Source organism: Eumetopias jubatus, unplaced genomic scaffold (genome assembly GCF_037043125.1).
Source record: "Eumetopias jubatus isolate StellerSeaLion01/CBP00866 unplaced genomic scaffold, mEumJub1_p1.0 scaffold_13, whole genome shotgun sequence".
In the NCBI taxonomy this organism is placed as follows: Eukaryota; Metazoa; Chordata; class Mammalia; order Carnivora; family Otariidae; genus Eumetopias; species Eumetopias jubatus.
This window is the reverse complement of record NW_028274819.1, coordinates 53,690,457-53,711,913: the sequence shown is the minus strand read 5'-3', so window position 1 is coordinate 53,711,913 and position 21,457 is coordinate 53,690,457. Positions and strand designations below refer to the sequence as shown.

General features: G+C 51.6%; 2 protein-coding genes across 3 annotated transcripts in view; both read left to right on the top strand.

Annotated features, from left to right (window-relative positions):
* XNDC1N (XRCC1 N-terminal domain containing 1, N-terminal like) overlaps window positions 1-2,773 on the top strand; it is a 20,342-nt gene extending 17,569 nt beyond the window's left edge. For both annotated transcript variants that reach the window (XM_088017663.1, XM_088017662.1), the window contains exons 9-10: window positions 84-211; window positions 888-2,773. In XM_088017663.1, coding sequence (XP_087873789.1) covers window positions 84-211; window positions 888-1,123 — 364 coding nt within the window. In that variant the 3' untranslated portion in view covers window positions 1,124-2,773. The remainder of the gene's footprint in view (window positions 1-83; window positions 212-887) is intronic.
* Window positions 2,120-21,457, top strand: LOC114218786 (short transient receptor potential channel 2-like). Its single transcript, XM_088017508.1, has 14 exons — window positions 2,120-2,134; window positions 3,578-3,591; window positions 3,755-4,511; window positions 6,300-6,509; window positions 7,578-7,742; window positions 8,757-8,931; window positions 11,571-11,771; window positions 11,857-12,019; window positions 12,755-12,847; window positions 16,300-16,492; window positions 17,038-17,165; window positions 17,281-17,359; window positions 20,066-20,195; window positions 21,063-21,457. Exons 1-14 carry the CDS (start codon window positions 2,120-2,122, stop codon window positions 21,452-21,454), a joined length of 2,715 nt encoding a protein of 904 aa, XP_087873634.1. The 3' UTR covers window positions 21,455-21,457.

Sequence of the window (21,457 nt, the reverse complement as noted above, 5' to 3'; positions counted from 1 at the left end):
ACACTCTTCTTTCTTAACTCGAGGCTCCTTCAGCTCTTGTAGCCTCTTACTAATAGCTGGTCTTTAACTATTCTTTCTCACAGGCCTTTATCCAGCTCGAACTTGCGGCCCAACCAGAGGGGGATGGGAAAGGCAGGGCAAAGAGAACACCACCGACCCCAGGCCCAAAGCAGTGGGGTCCAGGACAGTGCACTGTGCCCCATTTGTGCAGGTGAGCTGCTGGGGCCCAGGGGTTATTGTGGGACTACTAGGCGTCGCTTGTGGGAGGACTAGGAGACCTGGGAACGCTGCCAGGGAATATTCGAGCTTGGACTCCCAGTCTTCTCCGCAGTTACATACAAGTCTGTTTGGCGCACAGGCTTACGTTGTGTTGGCCAAGCTGAGGAAAGGACATGAGCCCTATCCCCAGGGGAAATACAAAACAAAGCAATAGGAAATACTATCAGAGAGGGCCTAGCATTTCCTTCCCAACTGTTTCCTCCATGTCCCAATTCTCTAAATCCCTATTCAAATGATACTTATTTGCCAGGTCTTCTCTGATCTTCTCAGCTCATCTTTCCGAGCCGAGCCCCTGCAGTACCCTCAGATTCCCTTGCACTTGGCACTTCTCACTTCTGCTTTGTATCACAGTTGCCTGTGGCCATAGCTTATCTTTACCCCTGAACTCTACAGTCCAGAAGGATGGGCCTCAGTTTCCGCCCCTCGGCTCCTGACACAGTGTAAGTCCTAGAGTAAACTCTTGATAAATGTTTGGCGGATTCACGACCGGACAGTGTCAGCTGTAGAATATACAGCCAGAGTAAATTTCCCGCAAAAACAGCCGCACTGGGGTGGCATCGTGCCTAGGAGCGGGCCCAACTTTGCTAACCTCCTTCTCTCCCCCTTAGGCTCCTTCAGCGCTGAGGTTCTTCCGCGGCACGCTGCCACCTGCGGAGAGATCTCCCCACCTCAGCAAGCCTCTCCCTCCTCATCACCATCTTCATCACAGTCCGTACTGTGGGTGTCCTCCCCAGAAAGCTCACCACCCACATCCTGGGTCCAGTGCCCTCTCTGCCAGTTGTACTTCTCAGCAGGAGAAGTAGAAGAACATGCCAGCATTTGTGGGGAGGTCCCTCAGACGTGAGCCATGAGGTGCCATGGTTTTGGCCTCCCTGCCCTCTGTGACTAAAACTGGGGAGTGGGTCTTGTGACAGCTAAGAGTTGATAAGGCCCAGCTGCCTTCCTCCTTTCTTTCCACTCATTCCCTTAGGACTCTGCCTGAGGGCACCTCTGGGCCCAGCCTGCTCTCCACTCCCGGTTGTCAAGGCTTCTGTCACCATGGCACCCTACTCTCCCAAGACAGCTCCATCCTTTTCCCCTTTGGAACTTCTGGGGTAGAACTGGTGATCTCTCTAGGGCTTTGGGACATAATCCAGAACGTCTTCCTCTCAGTGAGTGATGCGCATCCTCATGCCCATTTTCCTGAAAGGAAAACTGAGACCGAGTGAAACAAAAGCACTGCCTGGCAGATAAGATCTTGTGATATACTGGGAAGTTGAGAGTGATTTTTGAGCACGAGACTAACCTCCAACATCCCATGACCTTAACTCCCAGTATCCTTCGTGGGTTCCCTCCCTAGGTGCGATCAGGTAATGGTGTTACTGTGTGACTTAAAGCAAGTTCTTCATCCTGGACCCAGAATTAACCCTCAGTAACAGAAAACCCCGTCCTCCTGCTTGCAGAGCTATTCTAGGGATCAGATGGGTTGATGACTAAGGAATGGGTCTAGGCTCGGCTATGGAACCTTGGGCAAATCCCAGTCCCCATCTGTACAATGAGACAGTTGGACCAGAGGGTCTCTAAGGTCGCCTCCACCTGTGATATTCTCAATTCTATTCCCACCTTTCTTGAGCAACTATGTCCTCTCCCCTTTCCCAGAAGTTTCCACTGTGTGGTACTCACCAGTTCCTCTGGTCTCCAGGGTACAGGGCAGAGGGGGAGCAGCTGGTCCTGGCAAAGGGAGGGCCCAGGGCGGGGTTTTGAACTCAAGGGTAGGAAAGAGGAAGCTGGGCACAGTCAGGGGAGCAGACAGAGCAGGAGTTAAGTCCTTCGGTCCCTACCAGCATAGGCGGGTACAGCCATGGACCTCCTCACGGTAAGAGGCCTGCTCTCCTACTTTCCCTCATCCTGCTCCCATTTCTGGCCATAATTAAAACAACAGATTGAGCCACAGGGGCAGAGAGGACATCCCAGCCGCCGTGCAGGTGATGGATATTGCCATGTTGGTGGAGGAGAGCCCCTGGAGCCCCAAGCCTGGGCCCAGAGAGAAGAGCAGTGAGGGGGGCTAGGCCCGGTACAAGAGAGGGACGAGGCAGCACAGAGAGGAATGCTACCCAAAGTAGGAGAGGACAAAGCCAGGAAAGGTTGGTGGGGAGGAGCATTAGGATCTGCTAGGAGTCTTGGACAGAGCTGAGGGGCTGGGGGAAAGCCCAGGTCAAAGACCCTCTGCGTGGACCTGTCCTTCGGAGGCTCTGGGACTCTCAGAGGGATGAGCAGCTGGGAGATGAAATCAACAAAATGGGAGCTGGGTCCTGGGCAGATCCTGTGTTAGACTCCCCGTGCAGCCCCATCCACCTGCTTTAACCTCCCCTTTCTCAGGGTACCCACACTGGCCCACTGTGTGTGGGTTCCTGTTGAGGGTGGCAGCTGTGCTGAGGAAGGGGGACCCTGGCGGGACCCAGGCCTGGCCCTTCCTCACCTAGGAATCTACACAATAAAATGGTGACGAAGGTAACGTTTGTAATCTTCAGTGCTGCTGGCTTTTAAGATGTAGGAGGTGGCCGTAAACTAAGGAATGCAGGGAACATAGCTCTAGAAGTTGGATCGGATTCTCCCTTGGAGCCACCCTGTCCTGCCGACACATTGACTTTTACCCCAATGATACTGATTTCTGAATTCTAACCTCTAGAACTGTAAGACTAAATTTGTATAGTTTTTTGTATAGCCAACTTTTTTTAAAAGAAAAGGATGCTTTTTTTCAATAAGACCAATTTTCTAAATATCAGTATTTCAATAAAAGGGGTGTTTGTTAACAACAAATCTATACAAGAAGCTATTATTATGGTATGAAAGGGTGTTTCCAAAATGATTGATTCCTAGAAAACATGGAAATGAAATTTATCCCCTACACAGACATAATCTTTTGGGGAACATTCATATTTTCATTATATAAGATGATTACATTAGATAAACCACATATACTAGAGTAGAGGATGTATATTTGATGTAGAAATTAATTTCAGAGTAATAGATAAAGGTGGTAGCATTCTTATTTTCCTTCTTAAAAGAAAAAAATGGAATCTTTTTTTTTACATTATTATATTCCACATTTTGGGTGTTTTGAATGAGTAAAGATTCCAGAAATCCAAAACTAGTAACAATAATTCCTATTTGAGTTGAGAAGTAGCATAAAGGGGAGTTAGGAACACCAGCTCCTCAGCTAGACTACCTGGGTCCCCATCTCATCCGAGTGGCTTAGTTTATCTTTACCTCAGTTTCCTCTCCTGCTGAAGGGGACGTGATCGCTCCTACCTCACAGGGTTATTGTAAAGAGTGAGTTGCTGTACTTGGGAAGTGCTCAGAAAAGAAGCATATATAAGCACTACATTAACTGTACTTCAAAAACAACATTGTTAGTATGCTTTTGGGCAAAAGCAAACTAGTATGGTGTCTGGGCTGAGGGCTTAAAGGTGGAAGGGTGAGGGAGGCCCCACAGCAAAGGAAGTCCTTTGCTCTCTCCGTCCTTCATCCAGCCACAGCCCACCTGGACAGAGATCACGAACAAGAAGCTGAGGTTCCCACCTCCGCTCCTGGCCGCCATCCAGGAGGGGCGCCTGGGCCTAGTGCAGCAGCTGCTGGAGTCGGGGGTCGAGGCGTCGGGCAGCAGGCCAGGCGGGCCCCTGAGGAACGTGGAGGAGGCCGAGGACCGCTCCTGGAGGGAAGCTCTCAATCTGGCCATCCGGCTGGGCCACGAGGCCATCACTGATGTGCTGTTGGCCTATGTCAAGTTTGACTTCCGGCAGATCCACGAGGCCCTGCTGGTGGCAGTGGACACAAACCAGCCGGCTGCGGTGCAGCGCCTGCTGGCCCGGCTGGAACGGGAGAAGGGCCGCAAAGTGGACACGAGGTCTTTCTCCCTGGCCTTCTTTGACTCGTCGATCGATGGCTCGGGCTTTGCCCCCGGCGTCACTCCCCTCACCCTGGCCTGCCAGAAGGACTTGTATGAGATCGCCCAGCTGCTCATGGCCCAGGGACACACCATCGCCCGGCCCCACCCGGTCTCCTGCGCCTGCCTCGAGTGCAGCAACGCCCGCCGCTACGACCTGCTGAAGTTCTCCCTGTCCCGCATCAACACCTACCGCGGCATGGCCAGCAGGGCCCACCTCTCGCTGGCCAGTGAGGACGCCATGCTGGCTGCCTTCCAGCTCAGCCGGGAGCTCAGGCGTCTTGCGCGCAAGGAGCCTGAGTTTAAGGTCGGAGTCTCATACTTTCCCCTGCCCGTGGTCGCCCATATCTGTCCTTTCACATGGGCAGGGGTGGGCCTGGGGCAGGGGTCCTGGGGCGTGGAAAACAACAGAAAGATGATGAGGCCTTGTTCTGTTCTCAGTAACCCTCCATTTTGTTGTTGTTTTAAGATTTTATACATTTATTTGAGACAGAGCACAAGCGGTGAGGAGGGGCAGAGGGAGAGGGAGAAGCAGGCTCCCCTCTGAGCAGGGAGCCCGATGCAGGGCTGGATCCCAGAACCCTGAGGTCATGGCCTGTGTACCCCTCCATTTTCATGGGGAGTTACAGAATCCCACCCTGAAGGGGGAATCTCCTTCTAATGGCAGAGAGCCATCACTCTAGGGGCACCTAGTTTTATGGGGGCAGCACAGACCCCACGCTAGGGATGCCCTGGGACTGTCTAGGGAAGGAGGGAGAACACAGAAAAGCAGCGAGACAGAGATGACATTCAGTGGAAGCCGTCCTTTCTGAATACCTCCTGTGAGGTCCCACATCAAGCATTGTGTGTTGGGGCGCCAAGCTTGTGATCCCAAGCAGCGAAGGGCAGAGTGAGGTGGACAAGCCTCTCCTAGGATGCTCAGCTTCCCTTCGTGCCTCTGTGGAGAATGCTACATGGCTTCTAAAACCCAGAAAAGAGAGGTCAGGGCGCTGCAGCTGTTTTGCTCAGGACAGACTCCTTTGAAGAAGCGGAATTAATCTTGGCTGCACAGCCAGGTGGTTTAAAGTGAAGAGGAGTCGGGAGGATATTTGCAGTAGGGGTGCAGGGTAAGCAAAGGCTGTCGGGTAGAAAAACTTGACATGGCGATGAGTGCAGGGGCCCGCATGGGACAGAGAACGTGTGAAGGGGAGGCGGGGAGGTCCGGTGGCAGGGACTTGTCAGGAGCCTTGATTACCACCAGCCCCGTTCCGTCCCTCACTCATCCACTGACATCCCCTCTGCCAGGCAGACTTGGTCCCCATGCTCAAGATCACCATTAGGCGGGGACACAGACAAGGCTATTGAAACAGAGGCCGAAGGCAGGACGCGGTCCATGCCAGGTGAGCCGGGGAAAGAGCATGCTGCTTCACCAGAGTTGTGGAAGACTCAGAGCTCCCACTTCACAAGTAGCAGGAAAGAGGGGTCCTTCCGAAGGACTCTCCCCCCGTGCTTGCAGCAACCCCACAGAAGAGGCAGCAGAGACTCTCCAGGCCTGGCAAGGGGCTCCTTGCCCCACGTGACACCACCTGAGGGACGGTGCTGGGCTCGGGCCTCACCTCCTGGAATTCTTACCTGGATTCTCCCTGGGATTGGGGCCCTGAGTAAAACCAAGGCCAGGCTGGGTAAGTGGAGGCAAGAACTGTCCTACCTGTCTCTGCTGCTAAAACTGATAGCTTCTCAGGTAAGGTAGGCGCTCAAAAAAAAACGAACGAAATGAACCCACGAGAGGCACGCAGAGCGGGACGAGAAGTGGGCCGGGAAACAGAGACTGGAAGGGGTAGGTACAAAGGTGGCAGCGGGGTTTGGGCTGTACTGACCTAGGGCTGAGGCAGACGGAGCACCAGAAAAGCAAAGCTGACACAAGAGACACCTCAGAGCAAGGAGGCGAGCTGGGGTGGCGGAGGAGAAAGGAACAGACAACTCAGGGTGACACCACATGTGGGGAAGTGAGGACCCGCAGCAGGACAGAGGGGGCCCAGGCCCGCTGTTGGGAAGGTGGGGCTGACTTAACGGGGCTGGGGCTGCAGGGTGGCCACACACACCGGCTCCCCTGCAGCCCGAGTACATTGCCCTGGAGGCGCTGAGCCAGGACTACGGCTTTGAACTGCTGGGCATGTGCCGGAACCAGAGCGAGGTCACTGCGGTGCTCAATGACTGGCGCGAGGACGAGACTGAACCCGAGGCTGAGGGCCTGGGCCAGGCCTTTGAGGAAGGCATCCCCAACCTGGCGAGGCTGCGACTGGCCGTCAACTACAACCAGAAGCGGGTCAGCTGGGCCCTACCCACCTCCCCCACCCCTGCCCCGATCCCTGCCTGGCCAAGGCTAGGTATGCCCCGGTGCAGCCCAAATAAGTCCTCTCCCTGCCTCCCTGGACTCTGATCCCGAGCACTCTTCCATCTAGGCCCTTGGCCCTCTGGGTCTCCTCACCTCCCTTCTTACCTTTAGTCTAAGCCCCTAACCTCTCCCCAGCCCTTGGAAGTCCCATGACCCACCAGGACACTACCTTCAGCCCAGACATCTGGGTTTTGCTCAGCTCTGTCTCTGGCCTATGGAGTAAGTTTGGTCCAGTCTTCTGTTGTTAGACTTCAGTATCTCTCTCTATTCAGCAAGATTAGCTCTCCAAGGGCTTAGATACAAAGTGATTCCATTATTCCCCACCTCATTAGGTACTGTGCCTGTAAGCTAAAGACATGCTCCTTTTCTAGCCTCCGCACCCCTTACTCCTCCCTCTCACCCACCCTCAGAGATCCTGTCCTACCAGGAGCTAAACCAAAAACCTTCCTTCATAACAGCTTCCCTGGCCCTGCCCTCCAAGACACCAAACCCTATTTTCCCTGCTCCTCTCCTCCTCAGGACTGGTGCCCCACATCTCTAACAAGACAGGAACCCCTGAGGGTTCTGGGCCTTGGGTACCTAGTTCCACCCATCACTGCCTTAAGTTCAAGAATGTGGGATCTGGAGGTGCCTGGCTGGCTCAGCCAGTAGAACGTTGGACTCTTGATCTCTGGGTTTTGAGTTTGAGTCCCATGTTGGGTACAGAGATTACTCAAAAAAAAAAAAAAAGTGGGATCCGGAGAGTGCAGAAAAATCTTCGAGTTCAGCTTCTCTTTCATAGACTAGGAAACCAAGACCCAAAGAGGGGTGGGGTCTGGGGTCTGCCCAAGGTCACATGGCAAATGAGTTGCCTTTCTTCTGAGCTGGCTGGCCTGAGAAGAAAAGAAATATGACTCAATCTTTGTGGCAGGGAAGGAAGGACTACATACCCAGCTGGCTCCCTCCCTCTCTTCCCTGCCTGGTAACCACCCACTCTGCTCATGCGCCCTCTCTGCTTAGTTTGTAGCACACCCCATCTGCCAACAAGTCCTGTCCTCCATCTGGTGTGGGAACCTGGCGGGCTGGCGTGGAAGCACCACCATCTGGAAGCTCTTTGTCGCCTTCCTCATCTTCCTCACCATGCCCTTCCTCTGCCTTGGCTACTGGCTGGCGCCCAAGTCCCGGGTACTGGGAATAAAGTTAATGATAACTGCCATTTATTGAGCGCTTTGCTAATATGCTCATTGAGTCACCTGAAGTGGCCCTGGGAAGTCGGTCTGATGCTGATTTATAGAGAAGGCACGGAGAACAGAAGTGCTCTTTTTGTCCGGGGGACACAGGAACAGCACAGTCAGGATTTAAACTGAGGTCTCTCAGCCTCCAAAGCCTGATGTTTATGTACAACCCCATACTCTCCTAAAGAGACCCCCGCCCCAGCCTACAGGTTCTTTGAGGGCCTTTATGGACCCAGTTGTTTTTATTCCTTCACCTCAACAAGTATCTCCTTGAAACCCTGCTGTGAGCCGGGCGTTATGCCTGCCCCTGGGGGTTTAATGAAGAGCAAGCGATGTTAGCCAGCTGAGGAACAGGGAGAGCCATGCTCCAGGGAGCAGGAGCAGGATGTTGGAAGGCCCAGGGGAGGGAAAACATAAAGGATTAGTGAAACTGAAAGAATGTCTGTGTTGCTAAAGCATAAGTAGAAATAGCAAGTGGTGGGAAGCAGGCAGGAGCCAGATCTAGCAGAGCCTTATAAGCAGTGATGGAAGCCAGTGTAGGACTTGAATCAAGGGAGTGATCCCATTAGTTGTGTATTTTGGAAAGTTCTCTCTACTAGAGGCATGAGGATGGAGGGGGTGGGGCAGGAGTTAGGGAGATGGGGACACGGGAGGACGAGAAGGAAGAAGTTTGGGATAGAAGATGATGAATTTATTTTTTACCTCGGTTGAGCTTAAACTCGAGGAGCCTGTGGGACCTCCAAGGGGAAGTTCCTTCACTTCTATGATCCTCAGTCTCCTAGCTGAAAAAACGGAGAAGGGTAATACTCGTACAGTTGTGAAGGAAGTAGATATGAAATGTAGTACATTCTCAATAAATGCCTGAATACGTGCATGTGTGAAAGGAAGGGTCTGGAAGTTCTCCCAGGAAGGGGGGAGATGTGACAGGTCTCTGAGAGCCACACTTTCCCTCCTTGCCCCCAAGCTGGGCCGCCTGCTGAAGATCCCGGTGCTGAAGTTCCTGCTGCACTCCGCCTCCTATCTGTGGTTCCTCATCTTCCTGCTGGGCGAGTCCCTGGCCATGGAGACACAGCTGAGTACCTTCCGCGGCCGCAGCCAGAGCATCTGGGAGACTTCCCTACACATGGTTTGGGTCACAGGTACATGTGTGGGGCCTTTTTTTTTTTTTTTTTTGTAACTATCCCCTTGGTGGGCTTCCTTGCTGTTCTTCAAAATAAGTACTCCAATGAGGGGGCCCTCTCCCTGTGGATGTGCCCTGAACATATAACCAAACCCCCCTGGGCTCTCCCACACCAAAGGACCTTTTCCATTCACCCCTAGGGGATCCATCCCTGTGATAGACTCCCTGAGCAAGCCCTGTGATAAGACTCTGGACATCCCTATCCTCTCACAAATAAGACACGGGTCCATAGTGTCAGGTGGGAAGTTACCCTGGTGTCATGGTAGCCTGCCAGTACACCAGCAGGCAGTCTAGTCCCAAAAGTCATGGAACAGAATGGCTCATGGACCAAATTGAGATGCCTAAGTTGTACAGTTTATTAAATCCCTAAATGGTATGCTTAGGATGGTGTGGTTAGGGGGAGCAGAGTTGAGGTCCAAGCAGGGGCTACAACAGCCAGAGGTTGCCTGGCCCCAACACTTCATCTATGGGAGAGACGTGGGGGCAAGTATGTTTGGCCACAGCTGAGGCTTGCTAATCATCCTGAAGGGCAGCTCTGTGTTTCCTTTGCAATCCTTGTACAAAGGACACAGAGGGCCAGAACGGGTATTACCAGTGGGTAGCTGACTTAAAAGCTGGTGAGTCCTGAGGGCTTCCTCTGCCGCATGTATATTCAGTATATCATGAATATTTAGAGTCTATCCATCCCTTTCCATGTATGTTCACACACACACATGCTCTACTCATTTTATTTGTTCAACACGTCACCCAAATAACTAACTTATCTATGCTCAGTGTATAAGTTTCATTCATTCCATTGGTTTCTTCTAGAGCAGAATCAAGTATTCTTAAACAATTCAGCAAAGGCAATTACAAGAATCCCCGGAGCTCTACCTAGCCTCTGGCCGGTCAGCTCGGCGGGCTGGGCTGTTGGCCGCTTCCTCGGCCGTCCTCCCCTCACTCAGCTCTAGCTTAGTTAGCAAACCTCCCCGAGCTAGCAGTAGACCAAGTCCACTGCTCCACCTTGTACCAAGGCCATGATGACTGAAAGGAAATCTGGCCAAGAAACTCTGGGGAAGAAAACAAGAGCAGTCCAAGAGGAAAAGTTTCCCATCCAGTGATTTACTAAACATGATGGACCTATGCTAAGTGGAAATAAAGCCAATTCTGTTCCTGCCCATGGGGGAAGAAACGTCTTAAGAAACCAAACTCTGCATTTCTTCATGCACTAAGTGCTTGTTGCTACCCTACTGTGAGTGAAGCCAGGATCAATTAAATATGGTTCCATCCCCCCGTGCAACATCTACCCCAGGCTCACAGAATAGTCTCCCAGCCCCGGTCCCTGCCCACACTGCCCTGTCACCTGGCCGGCTTGCCCCGCCCCTCCTTCCTATCTCGGCTTAAAGGTCATTTTCTTTGAGAAGCTTTCCCTGGCCCCCAAATCAGGGTGAGGATCCGTTTCTAACCACTCCCGAAACAGCCTCTCTATTCCCCTGCTCCTCAATCTGAGCATTTACCACACTGGATTGTAACCACTGGGCTACTTGCCTGTCTCCCTCGCTGGCATCCTGGGAGGCCAGGAGCTGTATTTGTCTTATTCACCACCAGGCCCCACTTGCACATGGTAGGAGCTTAATGAATGTTGGTTTAATAGTGACTCCTAGGCCTTGCGCTGTGCACTGTGGACAAGGAGATGAATCAGACAGAGTCCCTGCCCTTAAGGGGTGCAAAGTTCAGGGAAAGTGAGGGGAGACAGACCCAGGAAGAGATATGCCGCAGTGCCCCATGGTTGATGGCATCACAGAGATCTAACGGAAGCTGTGAGAGCCAAGTGCAAGGGGCAACTCACCCCACCTGCGTAGGGAAGGCTTCGCAGAGGAGGTAGTATTTGACCTGGGCCATAAAGGTGAGCCTGGCTTCAAACAGGTGTGGAAGGGCCTTCTAGGCAGACGGAAACAGCACACCCTTATATCTAAGGAATGGAGAAGGGTACAAAGCAGCAGGATTACCTGGCTAATAGGGTCCAGCTCCCGTAACCACCACCATCCCCAGGTCTGGCTCTCAGAGCAGGCAGGTAATTTGGAGCCCCTTCAAATCAATATTCTCGAAATATTTGTCCAGTATTTGTTCGGTGGAAGGCAGGGAGAAACAGATTTAAATCATTCCCTCCCAGTCCCAGCCTCTCCCAGGTATAGTTTATACATATCAGCTGCCTGGGGTCATCAATGCAGGCCACACCACAGATGAGTCTGCATCAGCCAGGAGGCTTTTATTTGTTTGTTTGTTTGAGAGAGAGCACAGGAGCAAGGTGGGGAGGGGCAGAGGGAGAGGGAGAGAGAATTTTAAGCAGTCTCCACGCCCAGCACAGAGCCTGTCACGGGGCTCCATCTCACGACCCTGAGACTATGACCTGAGCCAAAATCAAGAGTCCGAGGCTCAACTCACTGAGCCACCAAGGCGCCCCAGGAGTTTTTATTTTCACGGAAGATCATTTTGTCCTTATGTAGATTGCATGTTTATGCTTTATCAACTCTGTCCCCGTGATAGTTTAGCTCTCCGCCCCCCGTGGGTAGGTGCCCCCACACCATAACCTAGCTCTCCCCCTACCACCTCCTTCAGGCTTCCTGTGGTTTGAGTGCAAGGAGGTGTGGATCGAGGGCCTGCGCAGTTACCTCCTGGACTGGTGGAACTTCCTTGACATGGTCATCCTGTCCCTGTACCTGGCGGCCTTCGCACTGCGCCTCCTTCTGGCCGGGCTTGCCCACGCACACTGCCGGGATGCCCCGGATGGGGCTGCCTGCCACTATTTCACCACAGCTGGTGAGTGCCCCCTGACTCAGCTTGACTCCCCCAATCCCTTCTCTCCCCTGGCTCTCAGCCTCAGCCCCCATTCCACCCCACACAGAGCGAAGTGAGTGGCACACCGAGGACCCCCAGTTCTTGGCGGAGGTGCTTTTTGCTGTCACCAGCATGCTCAGCTTCACCCGTCTGGCCTACATTCTGCCGGCCCATGAGTCACTGGGCACTCTGCAGATTTCCATTGGCAAGATGATTGACGACATGATCCGGTGGGTACTATCCCTGCTCAGAGCATCCTCCCCTGTCATAGACTCCACTGGATCTCCTTATAAAATTCCCTAGCCCTCTGCCACCCAGCTCCCCCTCCCCCACCCCACCCCTGTTGTAGCCTAACCCATGCTCACCTCTGGCTCTAACTCTGCTGATGGTAAATCCTGTGCAATAGGACTCAAGGTTCACTCATCCTTGAACCACATCTCAGCATTTCAGTCCCTGCCTGGGAGACTGGCCCATCCCCAGATTTGATTGCTTCAACTCAATACCCTTCATTCTCAAGGAAGAGCTCCTGCTTTGGCACCATTTTATTTTATTTATTTATTTATTTATTTATTTTAAGATTTATTCATTTATTTTAGAGAGAGCATGTGTGCATATGAGTGGGGGGAGGGGAGGTAGGCAGGGAGAGAGGGAGAGAATCCTTAGGCAGACTCCCTGCTGAGCACAGACCCCCAACAAGGGGCTCGATCCCAGGACCCTGAGATCATGACCTAAGCCGAAATCAGGACCCAGATACTCAACCGACTGGGCCACCTAGGTGCCCCTGGCACCATTTTAAATGACTTCTCCTTTCCCATCCCTACTTTCTCTATTCTTAATAGTCCAAACTGAATACTTGTCAAGAGATACTGTGTTTGGGAGGGCATCGCCCGATCCCTCTTCCCAGAACCTGACTTCTCCAAAGGTGGAGACTTTCTCTGACCCCTCCTCTTCCCCTCCCCTGCCAGGTTCATGTTCATCCTCATGATCATTCTGACCGCCTTCCTCTGTGGTCTCAACAACATCTATGTGCCCTACCAGGAGACGGAGCGGCTGGGCAAGTATGCTGGGGCAGAAGCAGGATGGGCAGGTGGGAGTCTGGGACGGAGCAGCCTAGAGCTTAGTGACCACCTCTGCCTTCCCCGTCTATTCACTCATAATTAATCTCTTGTTTGGGCAATAATTAATTCACTCTCTCATCGATTCACACTTATTCATTTGTTTGTTAACTCATTCATTTACTCACTTTCTTCCCAAACTTATTATTTTGAAAAATGTCAATCCTATGAAACAGTTAAAAGCACAGTGGACACCCATATACCCTCTGCCTAACTCCATCAATTGATGATATTTTGTCACATTTTGCTCCGTCTATTGCTCTCTTTATTCTTTTTTTTTTCCTTGAAACATCTAAAAAGTATGTTGCAAACATCATGACACTTCATCCCTAAATATTTCAGGAGATTTCCTAAGAGCATAACCAAAAAACCATTATCACACTCAAAAAATTAATTTATTTTGGGGCACCTGGGTGGTTCAGTTGGTTAAGGTTCAGTGAGTTAAGCGTCTGCCTTCACCTCAGGTCATGATCTCAGGGTCCTGGAATCGAGCCCCATGTCAGGCTCTCATGCATTCGCACACGCTTTCTCTCTCTCTCTCTCAAATAAATAAAATCTTAAATTTTTAAATTTATTTTTCTTTCTTTTTTTTTAAGTAGGCTCTACACTCCACGTGATTCTTTCTCCCAGGGTCATGAGTTCAAACCCCATGTTGGGCATAGAGCTTACTTTCCAAAAAAAATAAAAAATAAACAAATAATTTGATATTGATCCCAAATTATTATTTACTGTGCAGTTCTTACTCAAATTTCCCCAGTTGCGCCCCCATCCCCCTGCCAGGAAAAAGTCTTTCTAGCTTTTTAAAAATCTGAAATCCAATCTGGAGTCATGTGTTACATTTTGTTGTCATTACCTCTTTAGTCTCCTTTGATCTGCAACACACCCTCTACCTTTTCTTTGTCTTTCATGACAAATGAACTTTTTTTAAGAACAGATCAAGGTATATTGTAGAGAGTGTTCCATAGTTGGGATTTATCAGACTAGTTCCTGTGGTAAGATTCAAGTTAAGCAATTTTGGCAGAATTCAACCTAGTTGATGATGGGGGTTTTCCATTGCATCACATCAGGAGACAGAAGATGTCAGTGTAGCCCATTGGTAGGCCTACTGGCCTAGCAAACCTCTTCACTGCAAAGTTACTAAGGATGCTCTTTTAGCAATGGAAAGATCTGTGGAGACCATGTGACTAACCTGTTCCCTCGCAACTTTGACTTTGTGGCTTTAGCATCCCTAGATGAATCTTGGTGATCTTCTACTGCTGTTCTTTCTACATTTATTTGTGGTGTCCTTCTATAAAGAAGTGCTCTCTTCTTTTCTGAAAGTCACTAAGGACACAAAGACTTTTTTTTAAGAATCCATTACAGTTCATTATTCTTTTTGATGCTCAGTTCTTCCCAAATATGGCCAATAATTCTTGTATTTGTTTATTCATTCACTCATTGTACATTCGTTCGTTTGCCCACATTTTATGTCCATTCACCTTGTCATTCAGTTGTGGTGCGCTTTTTGTTATTGTTGTTGAGTTCACACCCATTTACTGACACCTTCTTCGTAGTAAGTCCTATCCCCAGCACTGGAAGCAGAGACAGAGGCAGTGAACCAGACCCAGTCTCATGACAAAGATAGCCAGTGTGCACAAATAAGCTCAATCTGGGGCACGAAGTGCTGTGAGGAAAGAGGGCTTATGTTGAGGATCCCCAGAGGGGAGAGCCCCTTCCTCTGCCTTGGGTAATCAGGAAAGATTTCATAGAGAAGGGAGTATCTGGACTCCACCTCTAATGATTATGGGCTTCAGAGAAGGTGCAGGGCATCCTGGGCAGAAAGGGAACATGCACCAAAGCTGGGGCATCTGGTTGAAGAATCGCAAGATGTCTTCCACGGTTGGCATGTGGAGGCAATCCTGAGAGAGAGGAAGCTGGAGAGGGTAGAGGGGCCGGGTCACGGAGCTCATGAATGTCCTCCTGAGAAGCTTGGGCTTTCTCAGGCTGGCCAGGTTGCTCCCGGTGGCCTTTCAGGCAATGATTCCATTATAAATTCTTCATGAGTGCAACTATGGGATGGTTTCATTGATGATGCCGAAGGAGACATGCTAGGGCCTGTGGATATTGGTCAAGGCTTTGTCATTGGTTCCAGCGTGAATGGAGGCTTTATTCAGACCAGTTCTCTTACTAAGAACATTTGTTCACGTCCCACTTTCAGGATGCTAGCTTAAAGGAACTGAGCTTGCACAGTTTCAACTATGAGTCTTAACACCAGGGGCAGCAACCACTCATGCCAGCCTGCTTCGTGGGTCCTGGTGCCACCAGTCATTGCACAGTGGCACAGACAGCATGAGCCCTCCCGTGCTGTTCATTCATGCGTGACACCTAATTCAGTTAAAGACATTTCTGCTAACCGTCTCCGGGAGGTTGCATGGTAGGCATCTGGACTGAGAGCAATTAGGAGCATTTAAAGTTTGACAAGCAGAAGTACAATACCTCCAATCAGCTATTAGAAAGAACACCTTGGATGCCGTGTGGAGGATGGAATAACAAGAGACTGAGGCCGGAGACCAGCCACAGGGGCGGTTGCAGTAATGGAGGCCTGAACTGGCGCTGAGATGGACGGAGTAAGACGGATTCACAAATTAATGCAAGAGGAGGGAGAATGTAGTCGGGTCTGTGAGGGACTAACAGATATATACACATTCGACTGGGAGTAGAGAAGTGAGTTCAGAGGGGCTTCCTGGAAGAGGCGGCATTGGAGTTGCCGCTGCTGTGGTCCAAATCACCATCCCCTCTCACCTAGACCATGACAAGTTTCTTTTCTTTTCTTTTTCTTTCTTTCTTTCTTTCTTTCTTTCTTTCTTTCTTTCTTTCTTTCTTTCTTTCTTTCTTTCTTTCTTTCTCTTTCTTTCTTTTTTTCTTTCTTTCTTTCTTAGAGAGAGAGAGACAGCATGCACACGCCAGGAGAGGGTGCAGAGAGAGAGGGAGAGAGAGAATCCCAAGCAGGCTCCATGCTCATCGCAGAGCCCTACACCGGGCTCGATCCCACAACTCCGAGATCATGACCTGAGCTGAAATCAAGAGTCAGACACCCAACCGCCTGAGCCACCCAGGCACCCCAACCATGACAAGTTCTTAACTGGTCTTCATGCCCCCGCTCTCTCAAGGCTACATCCTTAGCACCTTTGGCACTACTATATGGTCAATAAATATTGGTTTACTGAAAAAATGAGTGTGAACTCAGAAATGACAAGAGTCAGTATGGGCCAGGATGGTCCAAAGGGCTTCCTGGAACCAGAACACCCTTGGCTGAGTCCTGGAGGGTGAGGAGGTGGCACTGAGTGTGTCTGGGTGGCACTCAGGCTCTCCTCCCACCCCTCACAGCCTATCCTTTGCTTGGCCCTGCATACCAGTTTCAACGAGACATTCCAGTTTCTGTTCTGGACCATGTTTGGCATGGAGGAGCACCACGTCGTAGACATGCCTCAGTTTCTGGTGCCTGAATTCGTGGGCCGGGCCCTCTACGGCATCTTTACCATCGTCATGGTCATCGTGCTGCTCAACATGCTCATTGCCATGATTACCAACTCCTTCCAGAAGATTGAGGTGAGCTGGGGCCCGCTGAGGCCAGGGAGAAGAAGGGACCCGGGGGTGGGGAGGAAAAGAATGCAAGGAGTCCCAACACTTGGCTTCCCACTCGGCCTCCACTCTTGTTTTGTGGTTTGAGGCAAGGGTTCCCTGCCAGGCCTCGTGTTCTTCATCTCTAAAATGAGGGTCTTAGTAATGGCGACTCGTTTCTCCAGACCCAAGTCTGGTGCTCTTTCCCCTTCCTGGTTGGGAGGAAGGGTGCGCTGTGGAAAAGTAGATGGGAACACGAGGAGCGAGAGGGAAGATGGAAGGGCTAGGGTTTGTGGCTGGAGAAGAGCCTGGGCAGGAACTGGATGTCAGAGGATGAAAGACAATGGGGAGGAAGAGAGGGAAGGGGGAGCCAGGCAGGAGAATGTGGTGATAGATGGGAATGGGGAGAAGACGGCGGTGGGCACACCGCAGAAGAAGGGGCGTGGAGACCAGGGGCGCTGGAGGCAGACGGGGCGGGCAGGGGGGCTGGGTACCAAAGTGGCCCTTGCAGAGCCCCTGCCTCCTGGCCGCAGGACGACGCGGATGTGGAGTGGAAGTTCGCTCGCTCCAAGCTCTACCTCTCCTACTTCCGGGAGGGCCTGACGCTGCCTGTGCCCTTCAACATCCTGCCCTCCCCCAAGGCCCTCTTCTACCTGCTCAGGTGATACCCTCAGAGCTCTCACTCCCCGCCTCCCAAGCACCCAGCTGCCCCCCCCCCCAGCTCCCTAGGCCCCGTCCCCTGACTGACCGCTTTCTGGCCCCTCCGAATCCCTCAGGAAAAGTTTCCGCTTCATCTGCTGTTGCTGTTCCTGCTGCCAAACCAAGAAGCCAGACTATCCGCCAGTCCCTACCTACGTGAGTACGTCCTCTGCTTGTCATTGGGCTTTGTCACGCCGGGCCTCCAACTGTATTGTCTGCACCGCCTGTTTGTCTGCACACTCTTTGTCTTTTTGGTACGTTCCCCACAAAGCCATTTCCTATGTCCTCCTCTCGCACCTGGCTGCCCTTCCCTGTTCCTGGCTCTGGACGTTTCCCAAATTTCCAACCGTGGGTCACCCGGCTTAAACAGAAATCCATACTGCCTTGCTCCCAAGCCATGGGGACCCAGTTTGGCTCAGACCTGTCCTGCAACCTTAGGTAGCCACTCCAGCACCCGCTGAGCCACAGAAGCGTCAGGAAACCCCTACTCTCCCAAGCAATCCTTTTCAGTATTATTACTTTTTAAAGCTTTTTTTCTTTTAGATTTTTATTTATTTATTTGAGAGAAAGACAGAGAGGGCACAGTGGGGAGGAGAGGGAGAAGCAGGCTTCCCACTGAGCAGGGAGCCCGATGTGGGGCTCCATCCCAGGACCCTGGGATCATGACCTGAGCCGAAGGCAGACACTTAACTGACTGAGCCACCCAGGTGCCCCTCAGTATTATATTTTTATCACTATTATTAGACAAAATTTTTATATAATAAAAAAGAAAAATAAAATAAATTTTATAAATTTTATTTTATAAAAAAAAAAAGCTCCAGACTTCAGACAAACTTCTTTGCCCTAAACTGAGCCAAGAAAAAATTGATTAAAAAAAAAAATTAAGAAACCAAGGGAAAATGCCCCACAAACTGGGAAATTAAACAGCTGATAGAGGCCTGAGAGAGGAGGCCGAGCCTCTAAGGGCTGGCTCCCTTACCTCTTGCTATCTGTTCCCTGACCCAGGCTTGGAGTGGGAGCCCCAGCCTATTTCAGACCAGCGTTAAGGCCAGGTCCGTCGGGGGTTCCTCTCTGTTCCCTTTAAAACGTGTTACCTGAGGATCTCTCTAAGCCAGGGACTCCGGGCCAGCTCTTTGGGGGCCACAGGCCAACTCTGGAGCTCTGAGGTCCCTGGATCCCCTGATTGGTCCATAGTTTGTTCAACAAACACTTACCAACACCTCCACTGGAAATAAAGATCTGCATAATGGTGGTCCCTCCGGGTGTTGCCAGTCTAGCGTCGCAGAAGGAAACGAACGGTAACTGCACAGGACAAGCCCACGGTAGAGAGAGAGAAGCGCAGAGCGCTCCAGGAGCACAGCGGACAGGCCCCAGATCCAGACTCAGGAACCAGGGAGCTTCCCAGAGCCCTTGAGAGCACAACAGAACCCTGAAGGGTAAACAGGAGGTCGGTGGGCAGATAGTGGAGAGGGCAGTTCTCAGCACAGGAAACTGCATGTGCTCAGCATGGGGAAAACAGGACGCTTACAAGACACTAAAACGCCCGGGACTCCCCCCTCTCCCTGGCTCCGGGCAATCCCGTGTGGACACCTCCTTCACCCTAATGGACCTCTGCCTCCAAATTCTGGAATTACCGCCCTTTTCCCCCGGTCACTTCCTGTTCCTGTCCAGGCTGCCAGATGCCTACGTGCAGACCGTCTGTCAGGGCTGCTCCACCCTAGGATGAGACTCTGCTTCTTCAGCTGAAGTTGTGCCCAGTTCTGGATGGGCAGAGCCACTGTGTCCAGCCGGACCCCCCCACACTAGCTGCCTGGGATCTCCCCCACTGGAGTCCCACCCTTCTCCCAGCTGCCCCCACCTCGCTAGCGTCTTCTGTTCCAATCAGATGTTCCTTCCCACCTGTCCTGCATCCTCAGGAAACGGCCTCCCTACGTTCTTATTCCTTATTTTATACAAGGAAAATGCTTTATATACTCCGTAGCTGTAAAAGGCCTATCATTCTTTCTCATACTTCTGCCTGCCCCAGCTTGGTCAATCCCACCTTTCCCCTGAGAATATTTAATAAAATGCTTTGCTTTTTATCAGTAAATATGCTAACTACAAAATATTTAGAGAGAAGATAAAACTAGATAAAAATAATTCTTTCCTAAGCATTTAGAGAGCCCCTACTCTCTGCCAGGGAAGTATTGACCTGAGAAGTAGGCATTACTACCATTTCAGTCTTCAATTTGGAGACCCTCAGGCCTGAAGAAATTGAATAACTTGCCTGAGGCGCAGGGCTGCTAAGTGACTGAGCTGGGATTTGGGCCTACAGCTCCCCAGTCTAGCGCTTTGCTTGCTACACCTCTGTTCTCTCTCCACTGTCTGCCCCATCCATATGGCCTGCTGGCCCTCTTGGTACTGTTGCGGGGCCTATACCTGGACCCCAAACCAATCATTCCAATTTGCATGATGATTTCCATGCTGACGCCTCCCCACATTCCCTAGTTTCCCCCTCTGCAGCGTTTGAAGGGCAGGCTTAACCTGGACTAACTCAAGAAAACCAAGGTAGGGTTGGTGGCAGGAGAGAGAACTCACCTGTGCCTGACTCAACATTTTTGTCTTTGCCCCCCACCGCCCTCTGCACCACACTCCACCCCTCACCTGCCCACCCCAGCTCTCTTCCACTCAGCCTTTGCTCAGCTTCGACCTCCTTCTGCCTTCCGGGACTGCACCAGGGCAGGGTCTAGCTATGTGGCCTCCAGGGCCAGAAACGTCTGCAGACTTGGCCTCCATCCTTTATCGTCTGGGGGAGGACACAATGATTTACAGAATGGCTGGGGTGGGTAGAGTCTCTCTCACCCTCTGGTCTTCCCATCCCAGGCCAATCCCGGGGCAGGGGCAGGGCCTGGGAAAGGAGAGAACGGATCCTACTGCCTCCGAGTCATCAAGGCCCTGGTACAGCGCTACATAGAGACAGCCCAGCGGGAGTTTGAGGAGACCAGGCGGAAAGGTTAGTGGCTCACCCCCAAGCCTTCCCCGTTGCATTGTGGGAATAAATACCACACACCAGGCTTCCACCCTGCAGAGTGGCCTTCCTACTCAATGACTCTGAGCCATTCAGATATTATTCCACTCATTTCATTCAATCCTTCGTTCCTGTGTTCGTTGACTCATTCACTCTCTTACCCATTGGCTCACTCACTTAACTCATTTTTCGTTCATTCACTCAGTCTCTAATTCACTCATTCAATCAACATTCATCACCACGTCCCCTTAGTTCCAGCCTCATCTTGGAGGGAGGGGGGTGGTGTAGAGCAGAGACACGGGGCTGGGGGGCGGGCAGCTTTCTGTCTGGTGAGACAGAGAAACCATCTTTGTAGGCAGATAGGGCTTAGTCAGGAGAGAACCAAATTGCAATGGGAGCCCAAGGGAGATAGAGAAGCTACTATTTTGAGAGGCTGGCGGAAAGGTAGAAGGATAGGGGACCAGAAATTGGAGAAAGCAGAGGTGTAATTCAACCTTGGCCCTGAGGATGGGTAGATGGGAACAGGGCTGACAAGGGCAGAGACCGAATCTCTACCCACTAAAAACTTGCCCATCCCTGTGACTCCTGATCCCTTCTCTGGCCCAAAAAACTTTCCTTCTTTGTATCTTCTAAACTCATGACCATCTCAGTCCCTCTCAGATTCATCCACCCCAGACTCTGCCTGCTCCTGACTCCCCAGCCCACGAACCAGTCTCTCACTTTCTCCAGTTCTACTCCCTCAGGACCCGTAGGCAGGATGTCCCCTGGGGTTCTGTTGTGAGGGGAGAAGTGGTTCAGGGCAGGTTCATCTTCTGAGACACCTCCCCATCAACAACTTCCCCCAAACCCTAGACCTGGGCAACAGACTGACGGAGCTGACCAAGACTGTGTCTCGCCTGCAAAGCGAGGTGGCTGGTGTGCGGAGGACTCTGGCAGAGGGAGGGACACCCCGAACACCCGAAGGTGCCAGCATCCTCAGTCACTACATCACCCGAGTGCATAACAGCTTCCAGAATCTGGGCCCCCCCATCCCTGAAACCCCAGAGCTGACAGTGCCAGGGATTGTGGGGACCCAGGTACCTTCAGAAACTGGGCTTCAGGATGCTCGAGGGGCTAAGACTCCAGCTTCCGGAGAGTCTGGCCCTTCCTCCCCAGCTCACGTGTTAGTGCACAGGGAGCAAGAATCAGAGACAGCTGGAGACCTGCCCCAGGAGAAAGATTTGGGGATCAAGGCGGGGTCTTAATAC